The 25,164-nt window shown below is 38.3% G+C and overlaps 1 protein-coding gene across 17 annotated transcripts in view; it reads right to left on the reverse strand.

Annotated features, from left to right (window-relative positions):
* Positions 1-25,164, reverse strand: part of LOC117213639 (neurobeachin) — a 416,930-nt gene that overhangs the window by 216,848 nt on the left and 174,918 nt on the right. For 11 of the 17 annotated variants that reach the window (XM_033459155.1, XM_033459157.1, XM_033459145.1 and 8 more), the window contains exon 1: positions 20,083-20,286. The exons of 1 other annotated variant lie outside the window; for it this stretch is intronic. In XM_033459155.1, coding sequence (XP_033315046.1) covers positions 20,083-20,286 — 204 coding nt within the window. Of the gene's footprint in view, positions 1-20,082; positions 22,277-25,164 lie in introns of those variants that run through there. 5 more of the 17 variants (XM_033459161.1, XM_033459153.1, XM_033459146.1 and 2 more) reach the window with 2 other exon arrangements.

A 25,164-nucleotide genomic window follows, 5' to 3' on the forward strand; every position in this document is an offset into this window, starting at 1 on the left:
GAATTTTCAGTAGTTCGTATCCGGGGACCTGACATGTTTATTTCCGATGAACAATCCCAGCCTGAACCATTTCGGATGCTATTCAGAGAAATTTGTATTTTGGAAATAAGGGACGTTCTTGTAGCGAAGGTTAGCAGAAGTTGCTAACCTGATTGTTACTCATCATGCATGTCGGAAACAATTGCGAAGATATTTTCGTTGCATGACCTCTCTTTATCAAATGAATATTCTCTTGTTCGTCGTAATAATATCAGTAAGCAAGTTAAAAAAATTGCAAATAATGTATATAATGTATACGCAATCTATACCTATATAAATTAGACAACATTGTATGTTAATGAAATAGTATCATATAATATTTTATCTAACTAATATTTTATTTTAAACTAATATTTTATCTTTCTGGAAATCGTTTCTTTTTTTCAAATATCGTTAATAATTTTCTAAAAATGAAATCTATCTATTTGTTTAAGATTAATTTTTTCCCGTATCCTTTTAATTTCGTATTTAAGCAAGTTTCTAACGAAGGAATAATTTAATCGACAATTCAAATTCTCATCCCTTGTTTCACTTCCTTCACTTCAGCTACTCTGTTAACATATTTACTCGTGCACTTATACACCTCTATCTACATAAAATTGAAGAAAGTAAAGAGAGTTATAAAAGAAGAGACCTGATATACCTAAGTAAAAGGATGCAAAAATTTCAATTACCTCGGAAAGCCTTTTAACAGAAAGGAATTTCATCAAATTTTTGTACATATAAAACCCTTCTTCCTGCATACTAAAACAATTACTTTAAGTAACAGCCTATATACACAGGCTTTCTCTCTTTCTTGTTTGACATATTTTGCTTCGAAGACTCCGACCTTAAGCCTTTCAAACAAAATTGAGGTTAAATTTAACCTTCCCTCGCAATATTCGTAGCTTATTCGGATTACTCGATCTATGAATCCGGAACCTTTCGTTTTTTAGTCGTGTGTTTTATAAATTGAGACACCCGGACTGTATGTTCTCTCACCCTGATCCCAATACTAAAATAGTTATTGTAGATAGATAGAAAATCTTCGACCACATTTTTCTGTGTGCCGTGGAATTTATCTCGCATATCGTCATACTCGATAGAATCTGAACAACTAAAAGAATAGAGATCAGCTATATCCTTATATAGGATTAGTTTTTAAAAATAGCTCTATTTCGCTTCATCTTTTAAATTATATAATTTTAACTCTAGCTGTAAGCTATTTCATTGCATATTTTGTTACTGTTATTTTATTCTTTGAGTTATATAATTTTATCTATAATTCTATATATATATATATTATATGGCAAATGATTATATTCTCCTGTCACTTATCAAATTATTTGCATATTTAACTACGGATTATTTAAAAGTAATTAAATTTGCATGAAGATGACTGATGGTTTTGACAATACGACAGCGCAGCTAAAACAAACTCGAGCTTTAATAATTTATACCATATTTTCGCAATGAACAAATGTTATATGCAAATGTTCGTATTAATTAATATCTTATAATCCCATCACATTAATAATTTCATTATCTCTACAAATCTGACTACTTCCAAACAAATATGAAATCTCGAACTAACGTGAAAATACATTTTAAAGCCAGGTTCGCAGACCACGTTCGCAGGCAACGTTCACAAGTTCGCTGTCCAGATTCGCACGTTCGTTAAAACAATGCACATCTTTCGAATATTCGTAGTATACCTTGGAAGCATTAGTCCTGCTACGCCTGAGCGCTACATTTCATAAATTAGAGACCGAAACTCTGTAATTTAATATAAAACTATGAAACCGTGAAAATCTAATCTAATCTTTCTTGAATAATTAATTCAACCAGTTAAATTCTCGAAATGAATCGTTATCCAGAGAGAAGTGCCATTTTTATGCACTTAGAAAAACGATGGTAGTGTTTCAAGTGATGAAAGACACAGTTCCAGGTTCCAGCACGCTAAGAAAATAAACGTTCATTGCGCGGGATGTTTACGTGCACTCACAAAGTATCATCATTAACAGAGATCGCGTACAGGTGGGTAAATACGCTCAAGAAAACACAAACAAACGTTCTCATAGGGACCAACATGGCCGAATAATTTTGCATGTTCGTACCGCTGTGAATGTTTTTCGTTTAACCACGGTAGGATTCAATCACACGCTCCAAAAATTCTCTAGATGCCATAGTAAACGAAAAAGAACGTTATCCTGTGAATTTGAAGGAAGAATCAATAATCTTTTAAGAATCAATGGTTTCAGCACAACACAACTACGTTAGTACTTGATACTAAAATAGTGCTATATAAAATAATGATGATACTAAAAGAAATAAAGATCTATTTTTACTTATAATACTTGAAAATAATATAGATTATGGTGAAATACTGAAATTTTCTTTCCTTTTACAGGAATCGTTGAAAAGTTAAAAGAGTTATTGGAGAATCGGATTTTGAGAGAATTGACAACAAATATAGTGTTACAAGATTTTGACAGCCACAGAGCGAAACGTCAGAGCTAACGTATATCGTAAGAGAAAATTAAAAAAATTAGTACTCCTTATCGATATACAAAATATATCTATACGCTACTAGCTATAACTATTAGACTTAACTCGTCAAATTAAATACTTTTCATTACTTTTATTTTCTATCCATTTTATTACTGTTCTATAATAATATTATTGTTAAATATATTTTCATATCTAATGTACCATGTTATCATATCATAATTTTATAATCACATGAAACTTCTATTTTTCGTTCTATAATTCGCGTGTCCCGCCATAAAATTGAAAGCTAATTGAATTAATCCACGAACTGGTCAGGCATTAAATCGAAGCAGGGGCTTGTTATCAGCCATTTGGGCGCGTTTTCACGAAGCGGATCACGTGGCGCCAAAAGTCGAAATGCACACTTATTAACGGGCGACCGCGCCGGGTTCCGGCAGTGCGGATATGTTTGCGGGCTGCATCCTGCCGCGGACATATTCTCCGCATAACAAATAACTGCCATTACGCGTTTATCAACCGGCTGCACGCAGGTTAATAATGCACGTCGTTATAATATGCGGCCAGCATGAACGCAATTACCCGTCGGATACTTGTAGTAATATTAAAATTGAAAAGGTCCTTTGTCGCGTTGAAAAAGAATCTAGCCATCGATGCTAAAACGATAACAATTGACGATCATCCCTGATTAGAACGCATTTATAAAGAGATCGTAGAGGTTTAGATGATATTGTATTGATAATGTATGTGGATGAAATTAATATATAATGCGTGGATTAGATATTTGGAGTTGGTTCATATTTTATTCATTTTATTAATATATGTTGACATTAAGCTTGGAACAATTTGTCGAAGAAAAGATATCTCCATATCCATTCAAATGCATCCCCAAATCCATTCGTATTTTAATACTATATTTTCCATCAATTCCATGTGAATATAGCTCTTTTTAAAAAGTAATAACGTTTCATGTGCATAATGGCGGAAGGGTTTATATTTTGTAACTGTATAAAAATTCCATTTTGTATGCATGTATTTCAAAGATAATATCTATTTAATTTTGTATCGTAAATGTAGCTATATAGAAGCTGTTATTAAAACTACTACATTATAAACGAGGCCAAAGAGCTTTCACGAAAATAACGAAACATTTCGTTACTTACATCATGAATAAAAAATGAAGCTGTTAAAGCAAAAAATTCTACGTCTCGAAGAATAAAGTGTAAATAAAAGTGTCTAACAAAAGTTAACCAACGCGTGACAAAAGTACGAACTAGGAGACGATGAAAAGTTATTTCATATTTAAGCTTACGATTATTACTAAAGACAGTCGAGGGAAGAAAGCAACCATTGCTCGAAAAAATCGTAATGTATATGAATTAAGTCCACCCCAAAAGTTAAATCCTCAGACCGAGTTTCCTATAGATGACCTAAGGAACGAGAGAAATGGCGCGCTGCGAGGGTTACAACGACATCGTTATACCTCAGGGTTACTTATCAGTGTTTATTTCCTCGGAAAAAAACTCCATGAAAATATCGTACCTTCTTATAGCTCTTTCCATTCCAAACAAAGTAACAATCTTGGTTTTTTCTCACACCAAGTCAGATCTAACTTTTTGCACATCACGAAAGGGAAGAATGTTTACAGTTTATCTAATGTTGATAGGTCAAATATTGGATTTTACCTAAAATGTTCAATTCTGTTTATGCATTCAATAAAACTACCATTTATCATCATCAAAAGATTGACCGAGGAACCATAAATTTTACAGATTTACATGAGATATTATAAGAAAATGTAACACTTGCCAATGTTTCTGTTCACCACTGCATTTTCTTTCAGCCACCTGGAACCAAATTATCGTAGCGAAATTCCTAGTATTCGACTATTCCAGTTACCATAATCTCCCATTTACCCGATACCAGAAGCGTCCGAAACATGCAGAGGTTCAACCCTACCGCGCGCCACGCTCGAAAATGATATTAACCGGAAGAACGCGCGACTCAATTCCAAAACGTTCACTAATGAACGCATATTTCATTGTGCATTAATAATTGCGGGTGGCCATGCGATATTTGCGATCGGAGAGCTCGTCTGGTTATTGTACGCGCCGCCTCCCGTAATTAAGTCTGGCCCCCAGACACAGAAATCTACGCAGAGCTCCCATTGCGGCGCCACGACCATGTCGTCCGCCAATCCCATCGATGATGCCACTCTTTCGTTCGACCTAGTTTCTCTCGTTGAAGCCGCGTTTACAATAATCACTGCGACTCCGAGCAGAGCAGCCACAATTTTCCACGAGATGAACGAGAGACGGTTAAACTCACCGCGCGAAGAAGCCACGAAACGAGCGAGAACAATGGATCGACAGGGCCGAATCGCGAAATTGGGTCGTTACGGCCACTGAGATTTAACCAGCTACGATTTAGGGTGCGACAAAGGCGCCTTTGTTTGATGGTGGACGTGCAAAGGGAAAGGAAACTTTAGATTTTTTAGTGACATCGCATTTCGAGAGATTCGAAATTTGAAAGTTCAAAAATGCAAATGAAGGTATATGAAGTTATAATGTTTGACAGATAAAATAATTTTCTAAGTTTCAGTTTTTCAATTACATAAAAGATACATGAAAAATATGAATTTATATAAATATCCGCGGTTTTGTATTCTAAGTTTTTGTATGTACGACATTTATGAGGAATAAATCAAAGGGTAAAAATGTATGAAATGTACGTAATACACTTTTCTATAAGGGGATAGTCATGGCTATTGTTATGTCCACAAGAGTATGATTACATGTGCATATGCATATATAGGTATGTACACCTCTCTCTAATGAATGAAGTTTCTAACAGGCAGATTTAATTAATCAATTAATTGGCATTCAAATGGCACCATTATCTCGTTAATCTTCATTAATACTATATCTTCATATCGTATAAATACTACCGTTCTAGCACACGTGATTTTCGTTTGAATCAACATGAGTGAAATGCGCTTAATAAATCCACTAATCTATAACGAGACTCGTGTACCAAGTACTCTGATCCAAGGTTTGTGTACCAACTACATATATTTGCATATAGGCTATTATTAATATTATCCTTTGGATTTAATAAATTCAGCTAATCAATATAGGTTAAGCTAATTATCAGAGAATTTTTCGTCTAAAGATGGAAAAAGTTTGAATCTAAAGATTTCATTCATCGCCTCTACCAGTTATTGCGCGGAAACTTCTCCATCGTCATGTAGGATCAACAAGTTTCGCTTTGAAAAAGTAATTAGTAGGTGATGGTAGTATTTTTCATCAAATCGTAGCGGATTTCTCCGCACCGAGCATAGAACTGCCGCAGAATCTCGCAAAATTTGGTCAAAATATTCTCAGAGTCGGACGTTCGAGCGGCCTACTTGATAATCCGGAGATTAATAACGCGGTGGTTCCCGCGGTTTGTTTGCGTCCGCGAAGATGAAAAGCACTCGCTGCGAGTGGCAGCCGACCGCGAGAGGGCAACGACTCGCTCGGAAACGAGCTGTTCTCCCGAGAACCGAGAGAACGTTACACGAAACCGCTTTCGAGATGAAAAATCATCGGTCCAGCTTCACGGGCGCACCGAACTTTTTTCTCCGTTGAAACGAATAAATCTGCGGTGTATCTCCACGAGAATGGTAAAAGGAATTTCCCATAGAAGCGAAATATGCGAGCTTCATTCGATTAGTTTGCTGCCGTGAACTCACTCTTTTTCTCTCTATCGACTTTCTTCTTGCTCGATTTGTAGTCCGTCATATCAAAGTATTCGATACACGAATATTAGAAATATCTACGTTACGTTCGTACATCTCTGTAGTTAGTAAAAATGCAAAAGAAATTTTTATATAACAGTTGGTGGGCTTAATGGCGGAAATTTAATGAAATATTGGAATTATGTTTTATATTTTCATTTATAGAAATCTTTTCTTTCTTTCCTTTCAATGGAACCGTTATTCCTATTTTCTTCATTGTTCATTATTTCTATTATTTTCATTAGAATTCTTTTTTGCAATTTTGATCAAGGTTCTTTCAAACTGCTGTGCATAAAGTCTTTATGAATCTATGTATGAGGACACCATCTACATATGTATATTAGGATTTATACGGAAGCTACTGCAATAGTATTATACGAATTAATTTACCAAATACCAGAGCTATTCAGAAACAATGGATAGGAAAGTGGAAATGTATCATAAATTGCTGGTAACGAATATAGTCGACCAATTTCCAACAAAATTGTTGTTGCGTGACGCTATTACTCAATCGCAAAGGCTTAATCAGGTTTGTGCAAAGGTTTATCAGCCAATCGATTGTTTCAGTGGTGAATTTGAATGTGTTACGAGGATTTATTAAATTCGTATACCGAGGTTCTCCATTGTTCAATATTAATAATAAAATTAGGTCACAACATGGAATTTTTTCTTTAATTTTTAATTAAGAATTTTTTCATAATTCTGTAATATCACGTATTATTAAATCATTGGTACAAATGGAATAAGAACGATTACGTGTGAAAAGAAGTTTTTGTAATTTTTTCTCAGCTTCCACGGGCATTTTTTTCAGTAATCGAGCTTACCGACCAATTGCGTCAAACTCTGAAATTATTAAAACTACGTAATCTAGAAGTTCGAGATTTTCAAACTTATAACTTCGTTAAATGTTATTACGTTGTGACGGCTCGCGTCAACCCGTGGAAATTTTACAGCAACATGACGCGGGTTATATGAATAAGCGTGAATGAAAATTTCAAGAGGTCAGATTTAAAGGAGGGAATTATACCAAGAAAGATAAATTACTATTATTCGCGTAGAATTTTTTACTTTATGAGTCTTCATTCTTCATTTAGAAAAAAAAAAAAGATATGAAGAAGCAATTTTTCTAGAAAACCACTGATGCTTATAAGAAGAAAACGAACTATCGATTGATAAAATATTTATCGAAATCAGGAATTATACAAATCTGACATTTCGAAATAATGTATATAGATTGAGGTAGTTATTACGAGATATTAGAAAATTATTCACAATGAAAAAGGAGACAATGAGACATAGCAAAGTTACAAAAAAAGATGACAAAGCGTTTATACCTAAATCCTCATTCAGTTCAGTCAATTTACCCGAATTTAAACAGTAATTCTTCCTACTTAATCCTCCTTATACCCAAACTGTCCCGTTAAAAAGGATATCCGCCTTTTTCATTCTAAACACCGATTCACTCTAAAAACAGCGGACACAACCACCCTACAAATTTAATAACCGCTTCATAAATCCCCCAAGAAGAGATTCAGATTGAAGGCGTTTCCGGGTTGCAGATTAAAAATTATTAAAAGTTAAATCTCGCGAGGCAATTTCCATCGCGTATCTCCTCGACAGGTCTCGCTTTTGCTTAAATGGGCCGGGGCGAAAAAGCGTGAAACACGTTCGGCACTGAAGAAGCCGATACGGTTCGTCGAGCGTCAAAAGCTTAGGGACCTAGATTCAGATCTGTCGAGGCGTTTGCGTTTTCCACGATCGGTGAATTCACTAAAAGCAATGAGCACTCGATTCGCACTTGCGCGTGCTGAAATTAAGACGCGCACCTTTCATCCCTCTTAATCTCTTTCCGTCGCTCTACGTTTCTGTCAGCTGCGCGACCATGGTTCTACATCGCGAGTCGAACTTTAATTACTGCTCGCGCATCTACTTTAAGTGCGCGATCGAACTTGCCTCCAATTAAAAATCAGACTTCTTAGACGATCTAGCATTTGAAATTTACGCGGGCGAATTTTAACGTTCTAAGCTGTTGTTGAGATATGTATGGTGACACGATTCGTCGAGCAAGCTTGTGGAACGCTGATCGACTGTACGATCGGCACTGTGCTGTTTCTTTGTTTCTTTTTTAGCGGCGCGTTTATTATTGTAGGTGTGAGAACTGACGACGCGACACGACGGAGCGAGCTGAGTGAAAATACTGAGCAAGTTCGTTAGTTGGTTTAATTTCTGTGTCGTTTTGTAATGAAACAAATTTATTGCCGTGTACATGAAGATTCAAACGACATTACATTTATCATCTATTTAATTATATGCAACGCTCGTAATTTAACTGCAATCACATTGAAATGATGGTTTCAATTGGTTAGATTTGGAAGCAAGAGGTGTTTCAAGACTTTTTAGTCGAGAACGTAACAAAGTGCTTAACATAATCTATCCATGGCACACTTGGTGATAGACGGATTCTCGACGGAACGCGAGCAGATAGCATTCCAAAGCTGCGAACAAGCCGGATTGAAAGCATCGCGGAATTCGAACAGGCTTTGAATACATAAGTGGCCAGCCACCAAGAGCCGGCCGTGTTTATTGGCAGCGGATCGGTGTTTGCGCATCCGCTAAATGAAACCGTGAATGTCGTTCGTCGTCGTTTACCCAGTAAAAACAACGCCACGCTCCTGAACTGCATTCACGGTGCCTGAAATTTCGACGTTCATTTCTATTTGCCTTGCACCGACGACCTCACGATTCAACCGCGTTTTCATTCATGCCGGTCGATCGATTTTTAAACAGTCTCGCTGCGACTTGGAAATTTTGAATTCAAAATGGAACGAATAAACCACATAGTGACATGCAAACGTGTTTGGCCAGACAAATTTTATACGAGTGGAGATGATTGAAGAGATTTTAATTAGTACTGCAATGACAAGGAATTAGTACGTGAATACCATACATTAGTTTTCTACATAGATAAAACTGGAGGAAGATTAATGACAATAAAATGGAAGGCATCGCATAAATGAGACGTATAAATATGATTGAGCATATTTCTCAAGAAAGTAAAGGAGTGCATATGTTGTGATTATACTACGGATACTTATGCAAATTCAAATGGAATCTAACCAGAAATGTGTTTTACGCAGTAAATATTATAACGAGTACTGTACTTAGGATACTTTACATATTTTTACATATTATATGCATTTAATGTATTTAAATTTTTCAGAAACTCATAAAACTCCGTAGTTTAATCGTGACAGTAATATAAGTTTATGATATATCAGACAAATGTGAAGTTAAGATCATTCCATGAAGAGAATTCGGTGTTATGAGAAATGTTTTCATTTTCTGCGATTGAATCGTTATAATTAATCGTATATTATTCTTATCAATTGATATTTTTAGCTAAATTTTATAATAAATTATTACATGTATTATAGTATTTCTATCCAAAGCAAAAGCGTGTCTTTCAAAGCTATTGCGTTATATTTCATCATTTTTCTTTCTTCTCTGTGGTGCAGACAACAAAGATTTCAAGGTATGTACTCAAACATTGTATCATAGAAGTCAAAGACTTTATACTATTTAAAATGACTGTGATGTTTGAAAAGCAAAGATCCGTGAGTTGCGTATGTGAGTCAAACATGGCTAAAGGGCAGCGAAGGATTTTTGTGCAGATGTTCGTATTTGTGCTAGTACGTGTAAAGATTCGAGTATCCTGGGGGCGGTCAGCATGCTCTGACAGAGGAGTTTAAAGTAGAGTTCAAGGGAGTATGGTAAACAATGGAAGAAAACCAGAGAAAAAGAAAGAGACTGTTGTAGTACCTACGTATGCGTTTATACAGGCTGTCTTAGTTTCTTTCCGCCAAACGTTAACGGTATATCCCATAGGTCAAAATAAAAAAAATGTCATACAAATATATGTCACTGGAAGCATTGTTAAAGAGTTATAGCAAACAAACGATATACGAACTAAGCGATAACGAACAACGTACGACGATGTATGACCGGAAATAACAGGGACGCTTTGCTAATAGAACACGATTGAAGATTTGGAGGAAGGTCAATAAAAATGTAACGTTTCAAAATTACAAAATTTGAAAATTAAATAAATTGAATGTTTAAAAACTTGAAGAATTTACAAGAATTGCAGTCAAGAGCAAGATTCCAGAATACAGAAGAAGCGAGAAAAAAATCTCGAAACGCAGCATAAATAGACCACAAATCCATCATAGTGGACACAGTGACACAGATCGTGATCCGAACAGCCATCGTTTTATTAATCCCGGGCACACACGAAGAAGTTAACACGGCTGGGATTCAAATCGTTCGATCAAATTCTCCTCTTACCATCCTCAACAAATACACCGTGGAATATTCGGTTTATCGAGCACACACGGTTTCCGACATTCGGACAAGATACGTGATACACGAAAGTCAGGGAATGCAAGGGCAGAGAAGGAAAGAAGTTAGAGAAAGAACGTTTGACCTATATACAGCTACGTTATTAAATTATATATTGAATATCGAACAGGCTATCGAACCCGCGTATATTTCTTCGTGAGTTGGCTCTATCCACTGCTGGCCGAGGATACCAGTTCGAATCGAGTCATCGGTACGCTCGACACGTAATCCATAAAAAGACTTCAACAGCGAAAGGTCTCGATCAATTACGTGTAAGTAGAGGTTGGGACTAGTCACGCGAAAAACGTTTCAGTAATCACGATATTTACAAAATATCAAAGTTACCAACCAGCCAGATATTTTCTTCCTCTTTAGCCGAAGCTTTCCCGGACTTGAGACGGTTTAAGCTTCTTGCTTCGCGACAAGGAGAAGCTTCGCGCGATAAGCTTTCCTCTTTTCAACGAGACGACAGTGCTCCAGCGTATTACCAATGGCACTGTAGTTGGAAAGTAATTCTTTCTAGAAATTTGTGAAAAATATTATTTATTTCTTATTGTCCCTATTCGTCTTCACTCTTTACTTCTATTCATTTTAACACTAGAGCTACTAAACTCACTGGTTTGGGATACTCTGTTTTCAGAAAAGACAACTTGTAATTATTGTGTTTAATTAGGAATTCTTTCCGGAGTAGCAAGGGGATTTTCAAAAAGCCGATTATAGTCCGTATAAACTCATAAACCTATTCATCTAGAAGACTGGAGTTTTCTAACAATGCATAAACCCTCCGTCATACCTATGATGAGAAAATCATATAGGTCACTGAGCTAGAAAATTTGCTTTTCGTCACTCTTGGGCGCCAAGGACTCGAATCTCAGTTTCATTCCTGGCGTGTTACGTCAAAATACAGTGGCGGATGATTTCAAGTGGTTTCGTTAGTCTCCGGTATTGGAAACCTTGATTCAATTTTCATTCTCCTCCGTTCATAAATTTTTCCTACAATAAATATAGTGCGAATGCTATAATACGTACAATAATGTGCCAATACTTTTCATAGCTATTGCACACGCGTTTCCTTTTAACGTTCCAACAAAACTCCCAACTAAGACTCCTCTAAATCGCAACATTTATGACAGCCGACACACCGAGCTACGAATTACGTGATTTCTACGATAATCAAATTTCGTTTGAGAGCGCCGAGCCGATGAATACATAAAAATACGATAGAATTTCCTCGTGACACGCAAGCGAGTCGCCATTTAAATTACAATTATTACACTGCTGCATTACCGAACTCGTGAAACGGTTTGCACGCACGAGGTGCTGTAGGTACGGAACCACCTGTACCGTTCGCGGAAAGCTATGCATATAAATCTATTATTACGAGAACGCCCCGCAGAGGATACGAGCATGCAAGACAGAGAGACAGAGGAAGTAACAGGGAGCAAGATAGACTAGCGGAACACCTGGAACGAGGTCAAGCCTCGAAGACACGAGAGCGTATTCTCTCGGAGACACGAACGGCTGTCGCAGATGCGCACATCCGACCGGAATCGGGAAATAACGTCTCTTTGGCCGTATAGTAGGGGGCCGCGGGATAGTAGTAGACTATCTCCCCTGTCTCCCTTGCTCTCGAAGAGGCTAAAATATCGGTGAAGTTTCGTCACCGGCAGTGGTTCTATCCCCTCCTCAAAGAAAGAGCCGACCGCGAGACCGCTAGAGTGCTACAAAGGCAGACTCCTTTAATTATCTTGAACGGACACCTCACAGAGTTACCCTCGCGATCAGGTAATTAACGTTCTTCGATCGTCGGACCAGAGAGATTTTCATCTTGTAGGAGCTTCGTTGTGGTCCTCTTTCTTTCGTTCGATTTATGAGTTCGTGAATTTATGAGGGTACGTACAAGGGTAAAGTTGAAGCAATTTGCGAGCTGGAAATTGGAGATTGGGTGTGATTTTGATTAATTTTTGAGTGATACTGTGAGATCCTGAAATATGATGTCCAGGTGGAATTGGGACGTTTCCAAACTTTTAGTCGCTGTTGTAGTTCAACAATTCGTCATAAAATATGACCTATGACGAATCTCTATTTTTTACACAGAATAGAGAAAGGAGATAATCCTCATTTGCTAAAGAGAATTTTCTATGGTTTCTCTCCGCCCCATTAGAGATCCAACTTATCACTCTTCCTGCCCATTATTTCTTAAACTTCCGACTATTTAAGTTCCACTATTAAGACCACTATTAAGACCACTTAAGTTCATATATGAAATGCACTGAAACATTTGACTTTTATCTCCTTTGATAAACGTCTGTTATAAAATCCTCAAGCTACCGTTTTAACAAAAATCGAGAAATACAAAACAGAAATTTAGCGCAAATAACGAAAAGGCACATTCCACATTTGAGATTAAAATTAATTACAAATGAGGGAAAAATGGATCCATCCTAAAAATCCTCAAAATATATGGCAAATTTCGAGTAAACAAAAAAATTGCCATTAAAATGCAGAGTCCTTTATAACATCCCCAAAACGAGAATCAATCCACGTGCGATCAACCCGAACGGTAACATCATCGTCGCTATCCCTTTAGCACGGATATGCTTGCGTTGTCACGCGTAGTAATCCGCGATATCGGATGATTAAATTTCCATGAAACGCGAATTTGATTTTCCAAATGTAAATAGGTGGAAGGGGTGGGACGAGGGTAGTCGACCGCGATTTTGAAGGGACGCTCGATAGGATGGGCCGTATATTTTCGAGCGGCTCGAAATTTTAAATAAACAACGAGCGAGCATGCGAAACGGGGGATTTTCCCGTGAGTGATTCGATTTTCCTGCGGAAAAGCGGGCTACGCTGTCGTTCGATAATAGCCGTGTGAATTATTTCTTGATACCCGCACGGAGGGATACGCTTTATCTCCGCGGAGGTTTACGTGGAAGTTCCACGATTGTTTCCCTTAATTCCGTTTCGCCTAATCCGGTTTCCAATTCAAACTTTATTAAGGAGAAAATTGAGGGAATAGGATGACCGTCATGTTATTACGTTTCCTATAATCGTGTAGAAGATAATGTCGTCTCTGGAAAATAATTGCGTAAGCATAACGGCAAATTTCGAAAAAAATTTGCAGACGTTGGTATTTCAAAAACCATCTCACAATTCATCCATCTTGCATCCAGATGAATGTTAATACCTCTTCGACGTTAAACCACGAAACCACCTGCAGTCGACCCTTTAACGGGAACTTTATTAATACGAACTTGCACGTAACAGAGTGATGAGAGAGAGAGAGAGAGAGAGAGAGAGAGAGAGAGAGAGAGAGGACAAGAGCAGCGACGGAAGGATTTCAAGAAAAATTTACTTTACGATATTAGAACTTCGGTTCGGTGGAAACTTCATAACTCAATATTGCGGGCGGACTCCCTTGATTGACGAGAGATACTCGTTTGGAAAGTCTACGATCGGATGTAATTTAATGCATTTAGTGCGTTCTGGATTATCGGCGATCCATAATTATCGACAAACTCTCCATAAATAAGCAAAGTTACGTTCATAAAGTTTTTCAAAATTTTTTCATAAAACTACGTAGTAATAAATATCCACGAGGAGATGATACTGTGTATGAATGTACATGAAATTTAACGCTAAAGATTAGGACGTTCTTGTACAGTTGACTAATGTTATTACAAATTGCAAATTACAAGCAATCATTCTTTGACGTAACAGTAGCAAGTTTAGTAACAAAATAAATCGAATTTTACAAATTATTAGTTTGTAACTTATCGATTTAGTAACATTATTAGTTAGTAAATTATTGTGTACGAATCTTATTGTCCTCTTTGTGTGTTAATTTTTCCCTCAGCTTTCATTTTAACATAAAAACTTAATAATGTCATCGATTATATACGCGTTAATTTTTCCCCAACACAAAATGTTTTGCCATCAAAATGCAGGTTCGACTTTCGCTGCATCATCTCAAACCTCCATTGAGACTCGCATCCGACCCTCGTTACGTCACCACGCCAATAACTTTGATCGTCAAACGAGCTCGCCGGGGTAAGTGGTTTTTTCTTGATAGGGGGCCATCGCGATTCGTTCGTTTCAGCCGGCCGTAGCCTACGGCCAGAACGGATAAAAATTCATAGGCAGCCTCCTCTCGTCGAGATGTTATCGTCACCTTCGTCGCACCCTTCGTCACGGCCGCGCGGAGGAAACGAAGAATGCCAGCCACTCGACCGAGGAGGAACGCGACCATCGTCAACGACGTCGCTCATGGATAGACTACAAAATACATGTACCGCGGCTATATGTTTAAAGGCCCTCGATGAAAACACCGGAGATTCTTCCGAGGAAGCTTCACCGTCGTAAGTCAGGTCTCGTGATAAATGGAACTTTGAGATTAGGTTTTTCAGAAACTGAAGAGCGAAGATCGAATAGATTCTTACAGGGTTCTTTATTTTTATTATTTAGCGATCCTAGTCGAGTGTTTCCGGAATTATAGATATAGGATTGTTAATTTGATATCAGATTAATTGAGTTAATTTTCTACATATAGTATCGGTTATGTGAATTAAAATATCTATCAGTATTTGATACAAATCAAATGCGTTTCACGACTATCGTCATTTTGAGATGTTTTGATACGTAGTGTATTCTTGCTCATCAAGTACATCGAGTTCCTTCGATAGAAATTGCGCAGAATCAAGCGAAAAAATTTATTTCACACAATTTATTTCACAAAAATTTATTTTTGCATAAAGAATTATTTCCTGTTCACTTGCATCCGATTACACACCCTTATATGTATAACGGGTAATCAGTAACTTACGTGTGTTACACTATAATTAATTATACGAAACAGTTCAATGTTCATGTGTATAGTCTTTCATATTTATTGCAACGACCATCTAGGAAAGATATAGTGAATAACGTCAACCAAGAAGTAACGTGTAATTTTGAAGGGCCAACATATATATTTATCATAGTTGCACAGTAAAGTAATGAAAAGCAGTGAAAAAGCCAAGAAGTGTGCAATCAGACTTTAAAGCGTTGCAAAGTGAGAATCGAAAAGTTAACGAGTTAGAACCATAGGGTCGAAGAAAGTGTTTAAAAATCGTGTCCCTCTCTACGTCTCTTTCGTCCGTGTCAGCCTTTTAAGAGAAATTTGCTATGATATGTTTGACTTAACGCTAAAAACTTCTCAGCTGTAATATCCATATTTCAAGCTTCCATTGAACATTCCTGCTTCCACAAAGACTTAGTCTCCACCTTAATATCCCAAGTATAGATCAGATGAATTTTTGATTATGATGAAGAATATTTTAACATATAACATTTTTTATTTTGTTTCGAAATTTAATAAAATTATTTAAATTTATATTATCGTTGACTACACAAAATATAGAATTATAGATTCGCGCGTATATATAATCATCACTGTTCGATCGAAATCAAACAATTTAGAAAATTAACGGAGAATAATATTGGCAACATTACAATCCTCGAAATTTATGTGGATATTATTGTGACGTTGACTGATGATCGATATCTAATTTTCATTCGTAATACATCCAAGTAATAATCACTATCGACTCCAATTAAACCATTCGTGATATAGATACGGCCGTTGATTATAGGTAAAATTACAACTGGTTAATAGTAAAAATATAGAATATTAAATGCATTTCCAAGGACTATAAAATATCTATAAACTAATGCACTTAAATTTATAATGACTATATAATAATACATAATTTATAATGAGTAGATAATTAATCAGTAATTTAACTAAACGGTAATATTAGACAGTGATACTTTCCAAAAATCAACTAAGTGGCAATGAATCTTTAACAACATTTAGATTTCTAATACATGACTGACTATCTATGCTATGCAAAAATTAACGTGTGCCATCACGTTATAATAAAATTAAATTTCTAGATCATTTAACACACATTATCCATTACCGTTATAATGACAATTTCCACAATTCTATACTTCAATAATTACATTGATCTGTGTACAAAAATGGGTATGCTTTTAGTCGGTCAACGATATGTTAATTATCAACCATAAAATCTATCTTTCTAGAAAGTACTAAGAAATAACATTATAAATTCGACAAAATCACTTAACTTAACCAACAGTTAATTCTCTTCGTCATTCGGATTGGTTCTTCATTCGTTGTTCATTATACAAGCCAACGAATTCGACAAACAACATTCAAATTTAACAAAAATACTATCGAGCAATTAACTGCAAATCTATTCACCCGCGAGTGCTTCAACCGTTTATCGCGAGCGAAAATAATTGCCGCGAGCGCAAACGAAAGAACGCGAGAATCGGTGCGCGGTTTCCGGTACCAGGGATTCCCAGGAGAAGCCTGGTTCTGGCCCGTTATCCGATGAAATTAGTTCGGCTAGCTTTCGGTCGAGAATTATTCCGCGCAAAAGATCGCGCGCAATTTGCATCGGGGCGAAGCGATTAAAATTCTTTGACCCAGTTGGTTCTGGGATCGGAGACAGGAAGCGCAAATAGAAAATTTCTTTCGTAGAGAAACGGAAACACTGGAATGGGATCAAGTTCAATATGTACTCACAAATTCAAGTCTAGTACGAAAGTTCCACTTTGGAAGATTTGATTACTACTCGTAAGAATTTATGTTTCACCTCTTCAATCGAGGAGCTGTTGGAAAAATGAAAATTATACAGTGGCTTATGAAAATATTGGAACACGTAGCATAATGTTTACGCATATATTATACGTATTATATAAATCACTTTGAAATTTCATTAGCGGTGTCACGAGTAGACCGCGAATCTTCATGCTATTTCATGTTTTTATGAATATAACTAAAAAACTGGAATCGAGATAGGAATTTGTTCCATGTGAATATTTCATACATTTCAAATGCATAAAAATTCCCAGTCTAATAATGAGACACGACTATCATCTACATGACTATCTGCAGGAGATACGAAGTAAATGCGTGCGAATGGTTTAATTCCATCGCTAGTGCCCAGGTTCTTCTCTTTTCACCCTGGATCACCTTTATCCCTATCGAACGTCGTTCCCACGACTTTCCCGAATAATTCTGTGCGCCACCGAATTCTCATTATCGACGATTTGACGTCGGCGATTTGTTCCAGTGGTTTGCACGTTGACGATAGGAAAACGATGCGTTTTTCGTGGATATCAATCGCGAGTTCTCGAGGTTCGATTTGTCTCCATTTCGGGGACAATTGGTTTTGTCAACGAAAAGAAGCTCGCCCGTACATTACCCTCGCGTAAGAAGCAAGTAGAGGTAAGTCGTTTCGAGATATCAAACGCTGGGAGGGAAGACCTTCAAAGGGCAGGAGATTGAAGTGTCTCGCAAACGAAAAGTCCGGTCGATCTTTGTAGAGTACGAAGAAGAGGATTCGCCTTTGTCGGCGAATGTGTGCACACGTTCCGTGCGAAACAGTGCATCGAGGCATCCTTTGAGGGTGTATTAGATCGAGGACGTTTTTGGGGTTCGTTCAGACCGGGTGCTGTTTCGATTGAATTTAACCGGCCGAGCGTGATGTTATGTGCATCCTAGTGCGATACGCTTGAGTTTGGTAGTAGTGTTTGAAAATAAGGAGCACGATTACATATTGGAAGTCATTGAACGCTGTTATGAGACTTCGAGCAGCAATTTTGAAAGTCTGCTTCTGCAGAGAGAAGAGGTTTTGGTACGGTGCCTTGCAGATTTTTGAAGTTCAATTTGGAACGCATTCAAAGTAGAGTTTGGAATGTATAGTGTTTTACGTAGTATTTGCTGTGTCCTTTTTCAGGACCATGTACAATATTATGATAAGCTTAGATACCTTTCTGTAGATTCCCAAAATTATTAAAGATTAGGTAATAAATGCTAAATCGTATAAGATATAAAAAAACACTCGACCAACGGGATACTAGGAAATAATATCAAATCTAATAAAATTTTGAAAATCACAAGGATGTAATCAAAGTGAGTAAATTTTATAAAATGAAAGAGGAGTGTCAACCAATTCAGGAAAGCAATAATATCCTACTGTATGAAACAGATACAAATCCTGTTAAAACAGAGATACAAACTAAAGCCTCTTTGAACGAACCAAAATTTAATCCTACTTTCCAGTAGCAAAGTATTGGAAACTCTCTTCGAATTAAAGTACATATACATATACATATACATATATAACATAAATCATATACCGTTACTAATAACTAAGTACCAAGTACCAGTGAGAGTATAAAAATTTTGGCCAATATTTCCATATGTATAAACTCCTATATACACTTTTAGATTAGATTCAAGTTTCACTAATACAGTCACGTCAGTCATCTTTCGTTATAGTGGTAATGAAATTTCAAACTGTTTTATACAACACATACAATACATATATAAACGTTTTCGATGATAAACATTTTCTGGAGCCACTTTATTTGAACCTATAATTAGTATGCAAACGATATGATAAATTCAATGGTGTACCAATACTTATCGTAGCCATTGTGTATATTGTTATTCAAATATCACTGTTTGCATAAATGTTGGAAGTTTTTGACTTTGAATAACTTTTAATTAATTCAAATTGCGTTAAAAATAAACAACTATACATCCATATACTTCTGAGCAGTAGTATACGTGTATCAGCTGCGCGTTTGCGGCATGTATTGCTGTCATTATTGCTTTCACTCGTACATGCTCTCTCTCCCTCTCCCTCTCTCTCTCTTTCTCTCTCTCTCTCTCTCTCTCTCTCTCCAAGCAGACGTCTCTCGAATATCCGGTTAAACAATTTCGACATTGTTCCTTGTCTGCATGTACGCTCGTTAAATAGACAGCTAGCTTTCTGGAGTATCAGTATTCGGTATTCCGCAAACGTTGCCTGCACATCGACTTCCTTTTCTTTCGAACAAGCCGAGCTATTCGCATCACAGAAACTTTCCAAGGACTTCTCGACTTTTTGACATTCTCTGCCGCATTTTATACGAACAGAAGACTTTTGTCAAGATGTAAATTGACTGAAATATTGTCTTTAGTTTCTTGACAGACAGAATGTAGAATATTGTTTATAACCCTATACTGTTTATAGGGCTTTAATGATTAAAAGTCCACAAAATATTTAGTGTAGTTCCCGATAATAATAATTAATATCTATTATATTTTCAACACACAATAATTGCAAACTATAGTCTATCGAATCTAAAACACTTATTATCAAAATTCCAATAAACAAAATTCGAATTTTTAATTACATAAACAATGACTTAACATCTGAATTTTTAAAGCTATCTAGTAGAAAACTATCTTACTCCTACACGAAGATTCAAACAACGCTAAACAACGGAGAAACTAGAGAAACAATAGATCCTCTTACCGAGAATGCTTTCAGGAACACCAGACACTGTATTATGCCCTCCATCGTGTCTCCCGTTAAGCAAAACGTGCCAGTCAAGTGACGACCCTTCCGGCCGATCACGGAACAAAGGTTGGCCTGCACGAAGGCGTTTTGCGACCTCGTGGCGGCCGTCAGGGCTGGCTGGTGCGATCCGGAGCTTATCAGTCGCTCTAACGAGTCCATCTCTCTTCAATTTTCGTGATTCTGTCTGACGTGTCTTCTTCGTTCAACCTGAACTTGATCAACAGCCGCTCGTCAACGAGCACGTTCCAACCTCTTACTCCTCTTCAAACTCCAATCAGCAGAATATCTTTCAACAATTATTCTTCTCTTAATATGTAACTGATACACTCAGAACTATAGACATACGTATATACCATCGATACAACTTCATACAACCGAACTAATCTGTTATTTTCTGAAATCCTCAGCAGATTAATCGATCACATTAACATTATCGTTGATAACTTCCAATCAATATCGAAACGTTCGATAACAAACGACTATTTGAAGTCAGCGCAGTACGGGACCGACTAAACGTAGAACATTTTCGATTCCGTATTTCCCAAACTCTGGTTCTGATTCCTTATGTTTTCACGGATCGTTGACGTGTACTGCATCTTCATATAATCGGCTTGAACCAAGCAGTACCCATTCTAGCGTAAAGGAAGTTGTTTCTCCGAGTTTACTCCTCGAAGACAGGCAGTGAAATCGCGAGTTCTCAGTGACTCAACCGAAATTCTTCCACCTTCCACAATATCCGTTCGACGGTAAACCAATGAAATTTGTTTCTCGTGGAAGGTATATCCGGATTCTGTCAGTTCGAGAAATACTCGCAATAAGAGAATTCTCGTTGTCCACGCGGTTCAAAGGTTTCATTCGACTCCGCGCAAGCACGCATTTTAACAAGCAATTCGACACCCCGCACACAGAGTTTCGATCCTTCAAACAGATAGCTGACACTAAGGTTTCTTCGGTTCGATTGATCGGAATCTCATTGATCGCGATAAACGGAGCCAGAGAATGATCGTCGCACGTTTATGTCGTCTCTCTATCGATTGAACGCGGAATGCGCTCCATCATGTCCAAGTACATTTGTCAGGGGAGCGCGAATTCCGCTCCGTCCTTCGGTTCGGATTAGCCCCGTTCTCCAAGATCACGACGACCCGTCACAGTTCGGGCGTGACAAATGCTCTGCGCTTTATTAAGATCACGCGACCATCTTGAACCGTGTAAATGTCCGTGTATATGAACCACGAGAATTTGTTTAAATTTTCTCTGACAACTGGCCGTAACTTGAAATCGTTAGGGATGTTTCTTGCTTTGATTCAGAATCTTCTCCTGTAAATGGTTCGTTTAGGATATCCCACCATCCGAATGTCAAGAATTTATTTAAATAACTTCGAACCTCTAACAAGAGGTAGGTTACGATCGTTGTCGCTGTTTCTTGAATTTCAAGCGCTTTCTTCAAGATTTTCCACTGCTTTTATCTCACGCATTGCTGTTCCTTCCAAGTGACGCACGCGAATAATGAGTTTGGTAAAAGGAAAGGAGATACAGACAAGGATCATCCTGAGACTTAATGCTGGTGCTCACCTGGACGATTCTGCAACCTGCGGGAAATCGAGAATATCGGGGATCGTGTTGTAGAGGCTTGGTTCAAGCGGCGAGGCTCCGGCGTTTGCGGTATGGCGTGACGTCTGATCAAGTGACACATCTCGTAGCACAGGAAGCAGATACCTATTATCATGAACGTATCCATCGTATCGATTACCGTTTCCTCTGAGACGCGGAACAGATTAGTCCACCGGGGAATGGAAATGCTGTTGTATCCGCATCAACGTCCCCTGTATCCTGCTGTTCTATTCTACCCTTCGTTGTCCTGTTCTAAACTCTCCTCTATTATCAATCACCTACAACTGTGACACCAACATACCAGTAAGTTTCCCGTGAACTATCCGCCACGATCAGAAACTAGTAGCCTCGTTGACAATGTACCACTTTCTTAGTCCAGCTTCGTCTATGATGTACCTTCGATGTTGGAAACGTGCGATCTTGGTACCTTCGCGTAATAATCGAGCGTTACAAACACGATGAGTGTTTACGATCCAAACGTCGACGTTTGAAGGGTCCTATCGATGATAGTAGCAACCGATTACCGCGGCGATACCGGGAGCGTAATGTTTTCGATAATTCCAGCGTGACTACATCGACATACGCGTCTCATATATAACGAAGGCAACTTCGCACAGTCATCGATACGCATAACACTAGCCCGTGGGTAGAACGAAGTGCCAGCAGCACACTTCGAGGCACCTGCAGCCTTTAATGAGGCTCGTGCACTCGAAAAATATACACACTGCGGGACCAATCAACAATCTCTCTCTCAACGAAGGAGACCAGGTGATGTTCGCGTGTCCTTGTCACACGCGAGCTAGTCTCGCTCGTGTGAATAGTAGAGAGGGAGCCACGTAGGAGTGACGAGGAGGGTGGTGAAGCAAAACACAGACCATGTGGGTAAGAGTGGCTCGAGGAGAATTCTTTGGTGTGTCGCTGCGCCGATGGCCCTCGCGTTCGCTTCCCTCTGGTGCACGAGCCACTCGTGTTTCTCGTTCTCCACCGGTCGCCGATCGAGCACGACAAACTTGCGCGACAACTGTCCGCGTCAGTCTCGGCTAAACGCCTTACGCAAAGTCACTCTTCGACCACTGTTCTTTCCGCTGCATCAGGAAAATGAGTTAAATGATGATATTGTTTTTTCGGATAATAATTTCCTAGAAATTCTTCGCGGAAACGCACACGCGTTGAGAGGCAACCGCGATACCAACCATACGCGCGCTTTAACTAGGTCAACGCGACACGCAGTAATCACGATATAACGAGAAAAGCGTGCACGTAGGCGAGCAAAGCTAGCGACAGAGGCACGGTATATCGGCGGGCTCGCAACGGGCCAGCGTATGACTAGCAGATACTCTCGGCGTGAGGGTGCGCCTTCGCGAGGGTGGGCGGGTGGAAACGAGGGATGCTGGGCGACGGCGCGGCCCGCGGCGCCACCCCCGACCCCTCTGTGCTCGCAAAATCCACCAACTCCCTCCCGATCTCTCTGCCTCTCGCGTTCTAGCTATCCTTCCCTTTTCCACCTTTGTTGCCGTCTCTCTTTCTCTTCAGGACTTTCCACTGTCCCGCTCCATTTTCCACCAACTCTCCGTACGTCCGTCTTTCTTGCCGCTGCCGTCCTTTCTCTTTGTCTCTGTTTCTCGTTCGCTCGTGACTGGAAGCAGCGACGATAGCGTGTCGGCCTTATTCTTCTCCGCCTTCGTGGCTCCTTTCCTTACTTCTCTTCTCACAGACTTGCTCCACTCTCTCTGTTTCACGATTCTGCAAGGGGTACACGCACGCGAATCGGGTGCTACGCTCGATCTACTACGGCGAGACGTTCGATGCTCTCGCATCGAGAGGAATTAATATCGTCGGACTGGTTCGACGTGTAGGCTGCGGTGCGGTGAAACGATGTTTGGCTGGAAAGTTGTGTAACGGACGTCTTTATGCCTCGTGGAGCAATCTTTCAGTTCTAGGAAATAATAGTCGTGCGGATGATGGAATTATACCAAATCGAATAACCAGATGGAAGATGAATTTCAGAAGAATTTGGATTCGTGTTGTTTATATTTGTGTTCTAATGTAAAGATTCGTAGTTTCGTAGGCGACTGAACTGAAACAGTTCCTTAAGATTTGCCCACTTGCGAACATTGAAACGATACTTTTTAATATTCGCAAAAACACCCAAAATAGTAAATGAAATGATTATGAAGCGTACGATCGACATTTTTCTCTGAATTCCATTCGATATTAATGAATAGAAGCCTTTTCTGTCCTTTGCGGAAATCAGTGGTATCCTGTTTTCATACAAAATACGGGATACCATAGTGCGACTTTGTACATACAAGCGTGTTTTGAATACGCGCGTGTACATATGCATGATTGATCGCAATTTCGATGGCATCCAACTGTTCTTGCTGACGCAGACTGTACCTTTTTATATTTGCTACGTTCCCTGACGACTGAATGCGATCTTGCTGACGTTGGTATTGACTACGCTATTTGACAGAATCCCTGTTCGTGACTGCCTCTGTTCTCGTACGTATTTGTATTCCGACACCTGAATTTATTTTCACCGATGAACGATACCATTACGCTCCTATACATTATATTCACGTCGCAATATCGACCAACGCGAATGTCCCTGTCTTCGTTGTTTTTCACAACTGGAATACATTCGATTGGAATTTCATCGGTATACAGTATTCAAGACTACTTTCTACGGCGACTAACTCTATTTATCAACGACTAACTGCATTCTTGTTGAGTGAATACATTCTTGATTAATAACTGTATACGCTGGCTGGAATCTAACTACATTCTTCCCACCGTTCAACTATGCTCGCTAACAAACTGCTATTCTTGTCAAAGTCATGGTGAGCTTTGATTGTACGGGTTTAATTTCGCTTCCCTCAAAATTTTGTTATCGCCATTTAGGTATATCGTCGTTTCATATGATATTCGATTATGTGCTCCAATAATTTTCGGGTATCACGTTAATCATAAGATATAAGGATTGCTTTGACGTTTCCTCCTCGTAATTTCACCTCGTTTCTTCCTACAATCGCCCAGAAAACGGCGACGACGATTTCAATTTCTCTTTTTAGAAATTTTCTTGAAATCTTGGAAACCAGTTTACCAGTGATATAATTTTACTAACTTTACTCATTGAATACGGAATTTTATGATATTCCATAGAATCTTTATTCAAAAGTTTCCCTTTGATTTGCTTATTTTTTAAAATGATTTTTATATGAAGCATTAATCCTTATTGCTCGGTCTAAAACAAATTCTATATTGAATGTAGAAAGTTTCTTTCTCATTTAATTTTTTATATAATTCTCAGCAATTACACTATTCATAACTATATTTTTCACCACTCACTGTTCAATTGAACTGTATTTTTGAAACACCCTGTATATCTACTTCAGGCGCTAAAACTTTCGTGACTCCGTGCACTCG

Source organism: Bombus bifarius, unplaced genomic scaffold (assembly GCF_011952205.1).
Source record: "Bombus bifarius isolate JDL3187 unplaced genomic scaffold, Bbif_JDL3187 scf7180000009125, whole genome shotgun sequence".
Taxonomy (NCBI): Eukaryota; Metazoa; Arthropoda; class Insecta; order Hymenoptera; family Apidae; genus Bombus; species Bombus bifarius.